This window comes from Ovis aries, chromosome 2 (genome assembly GCF_016772045.2).
Source record: "Ovis aries strain OAR_USU_Benz2616 breed Rambouillet chromosome 2, ARS-UI_Ramb_v3.0, whole genome shotgun sequence".
Lineage (NCBI taxonomy): Eukaryota > Metazoa > Chordata > Mammalia > Artiodactyla > Bovidae > Ovis > Ovis aries.
In genome coordinates, this window is record NC_056055.1 from 132,504,663 (window position 1) to 132,508,581 (window position 3,919).

General features: G+C 43.1%; 1 protein-coding gene across 1 annotated transcript; it reads left to right on the plus strand.

The window, feature by feature from the left end:
• Positions 1–815: 815 nt before the first annotated feature.
• On the plus strand, positions 816–3,615 carry LOC101104041 (intraflagellar transport protein 70A). The gene has a single exon (XM_004004554.5). The coding sequence runs from the start codon at positions 848–850 to the stop codon at positions 2,840–2,842; it is 1,995 nt and encodes a 664-aa protein (XP_004004603.2). The 5' UTR covers positions 816–847; the 3' UTR covers positions 2,843–3,615.
• The last annotated feature ends 304 nt before the right edge of the window (positions 3,616–3,919 follow it).

The following is a 3,919-nucleotide window of genomic DNA, read 5'->3' on the forward strand; positions in this document are numbered from 1 at the left end:
GTAGATCATGAATGATCAATGGAGACGTAGGGGGATTGAGGAAGATTGGTTTCTTACATGTAGTGAAAGTTGGGGAGCCAGACCAATAGATATGACCAAGATTAAACACTAACATCTACTCAGTAATAACTGTTCTTTGTGGAGGGCGGAGGGAACACCTGGATCTAAAATTGAACGTCTTCCAGTACCAGAAAATATTCACAAAACCATTGCCCATCGTTAACTTGCGGAAACGACAAAAATAAGAATTATTATCTACTGCATATTACTTAGAACGTGTGCCAAGGCAGCTTAAAAAGAGAAGCTACTCTAATTCCAAAAGAATTCCGAAGAGATATTCCACCTTTTCTTCTCATTAAATTATAAAAACTAACCGCGAAACGACACCATGAGTATATATTGCAAAGTGTATAAGGCTAAAAACATAAGGGGCTTCAGATCGCAAACCTTTCTTCCCCCAGCCAGAGACAGGTGACACAAAAGCCGGCCAGCAATTTTAATAAACAACACTAATGGAAGGCAAGAGGGTCCGTCCTGCAGAGACTACGCCTCCCAGCATGCAGCGCTGCACGTCCCGACGCCAGCGCGATCGGACCAGTGCCTGCCGGGAAGTAGAGTTTCCGTTTCGGAACCGCCCCGAGGCCTTTGATGTATCGTGCGTGACTCACCACCTCCGCAGCCCGGAGTTCTCGGGGACTAATACAGTAGTTTAAAAATTCACTTCAGTGATTCTTTTATATTCCTTACGCAGTTTTCCCGTTGCCAAGTAATATCCGGACAAAACAGTTTTCCGTTTCCGGTTGGCATGTTGCCTTGGTAACTGGGATGCACAGCCGCGGAGGCAGTTATGGCGGGGCTGGGCGGTGAGCCCATCCCCGACGGGGAGTTCACCGCGGTTGTGTACCGGCTCATCCGGGATGCCCGGTACGCCGAGGCCGTGCAGCTGCTGGGCGGAGAGCTCCAGCGGAGCCCGAGAAGCCGCGCCGGGCTGTCGCTGCTGGGCTACTGCTACTACCGCCTACAGGAGTTCGCGCTGGCTGCCGAGTGCTATGAGCAGCTGCGCCAACTGCACCCGGAGCTGGAGCAGTACCGCCTGTACCAGGCCCAGGCCCTGTACAAGGCCTGCCTCTACCCAGAGGCCACCCGTGTGTCCTTTCTCCTCCTGGACAACCCCACCTACCACAACCGGGTCCTCCGTCTCCAAGCCGCGATCAAGTACAGCGAGGGCGACCTGCCCGGGGCCAGGAGCCTGGTGGAGCAGCTACTGAGTGAAGGAGGAGAAGACAGCGGGGGCGAGAACGAGCTGGATGGCCAGGTCAATCTGGGTTGTTTGCTCTACAAGGAGGGACATTATGAAGCCGCGTGTTCCAAGTTCTCTGCGGCCCTGCAGGCTTCGGGCTACCGGCCTGATCTTTCCTACAACTTGGCTTTGGCCTATTTCAGCAGCCGACAGTATGCATCCGCCCTAAAGCATATCGTGGAGATTATTGAACATGGTATCCGCCAGCACCCAGAGCTGGGTGTGGGCATGACCACTGAAGGCATTGATGTTCGAAGTGTTGGCAACACCTTAGTCCTTCACCAGACTGCTCTGGTGGAAGCCTTCAACCTCAAGGCTGCCATAGAATACCAACTGAGAAACTATGAGGCGGCCCAGGAAACCCTCACTGACATGCCACCAAGGGCAGAGGAGGAGTTAGACCCTGTGACCCTGCACAATCAGGCACTAATGAACATGGATGCCAGGCCCACAGAAGGGTTTGAAAAACTACAGTTTTTGCTCCAGCAGATCCCCTTTCCTCCAGAGACCTTTGGCAACCTGTTGTTGCTCTACTGTAAATATGAGTATTTTGACCTGGCAGCAGATGTCCTGGCAGAGAATGCCCATTTGACTTACAAGTTCCTCACACCTTATCTCTATGACTTCTTGGATGCCATGATCACTTGCCAGACAGCTCCTGAGGAGGCTTTCGTTAAGCTTGATGGCCTAGCAGGGATGCTGACTGAACAGCTCAGGAGACTCACCAAACAAGTGCAGGAAGCAAGACACAATAAAGATGATGAAGCTATCAAAAAGGCAGAGAATGAATATGATGAAACCCTTGAGAAGTACATTCCTGTGTTGATGGCCCAGGCCAAAATCTACTGGAACCTTGAAAATTACCCAATGGTAGAAAAGATCTTCCGCAAATCTGTGGAATTCTGTAATGACCACGATGTGTGGAAGCTGAATGTGGCTCATGTTCTGTTCATGCAGGAAAACAAATACAAAGAAGCCATAGGTTTTTATGAGCCCATAGTCAAGAAGCATTATGACAACATCCTGAAAGTCAGTGCTATTGTGCTGGCCAACCTGTGTGTTTCATATATTATGACAAGTCAAAATGAAGAAGCTGAAGAGTTGATGAGGAAGATTGAAAAAGAGGAAGAGCAGCTCTCCTATGATGACCCAGATAAGAAAATCTACCATTTCTGCATTGTGAATTTGGTGATAGGGACACTTTATTGTGCCAAAGGAAATTATGACTTTGGTATTTCCCGGGTTATCAAAAGCTTGGAACCTTATAATAAAAAACTAGGAACTGATACGTGGTATTATGCCAAAAGATGCTTCCTGTCATTATTAGAAAACATGTCAAAACACATGATTGTACTTCGTGACAGTGTCATTCAAGAATGTGTTCAGTTTCTAGAACACTGTGAACTTTATGGGAGGAACATACCTGCTGTTATTGAGCAACCCCTGGAAGAAGAAAGAATGCATACTGGAAAGAATACAGTCACATATGAATCCAGAGAGCTAAAAGCTTTGATTTATGAGATTATAGACTGGAATATGTAGTAATGTCTAATGATGGCTTTTATCAAAATGGCTCTGTTAACTTTATATATTTGCAACTCTTTTATCTTTGTTCTTTGGTGTTTTCACATTTGTTGTACATTGAAATTTGTACACTTGAAAATTATAATGAAAATAATTTAGATGTATCTTTTGAGAAACATCACAAAAGGATTATAATAAGAAGAACTTGAACCTTAGAAAGATTTATGAAAAATTCAAAAGTGAATGGGGAAATGTGTCCAATAGTATTTGTAATGCCTACATCTCCTCTCCTTTGTATCTTTTGTGTTTTGCTATACTCTGAAAATATCCTGCACGAGAAGATTATATCCTCCAGGGACCAAGCACTGTCAAGTCCAGAACTCAGTTAATGTGTAGGACATCTGGAGATTAATAATAATCTCAAAGATTTCATGTTATACTCCCAACAATTTATCTTTGAGTAACATTAATTTGTAATGCATATGTTTTGCATAGATTTTAGTATGTCTTGGCAGAATTTTCCAATACAATTGTAATGCTTTCTTTTTTTTTTTTTTGTAATGCTTTCTTTAACAAAAATTCTTTATATCCCAATTTTTTTTTTAACCTGCAAGATTTAGTAGGAAATTATACCATAACAAAACTATGGTGCTGTGGTGTGGAGACAATAAACAACTGATAAATTTTCATGGTTTTCTTTTGTCTATTTGTTAATAATTTGAATATATGATGTTATTCTTTTCTTTAACTGATTAATAACACATTAATAAAGTTCTAAGATACCCTTAAAACTTGGTTCTTAATTCTTGTTTCTACTTAGGACACATTAACACTGGACTTTGTTTTTATGTTGTAACCTCTTGGAAAAAGAAAAATATTCTACAAAAAAAATATTCTATTCCAGTCACCCCATCAAAGTCTTCTACTCATACCATAAAATGTTATCAATGATTCTGAAACCTTATGCCATTTAATACAAGCTACAAGAGCTTTATTATTTGTTTCCTCCACCCCTTATACCTTTGTTCTTCATAAAAGTGACTGGCATGGCCACTTAACCTGGTTTAGAAAAAGTCAACAACATTAGGTTGAACC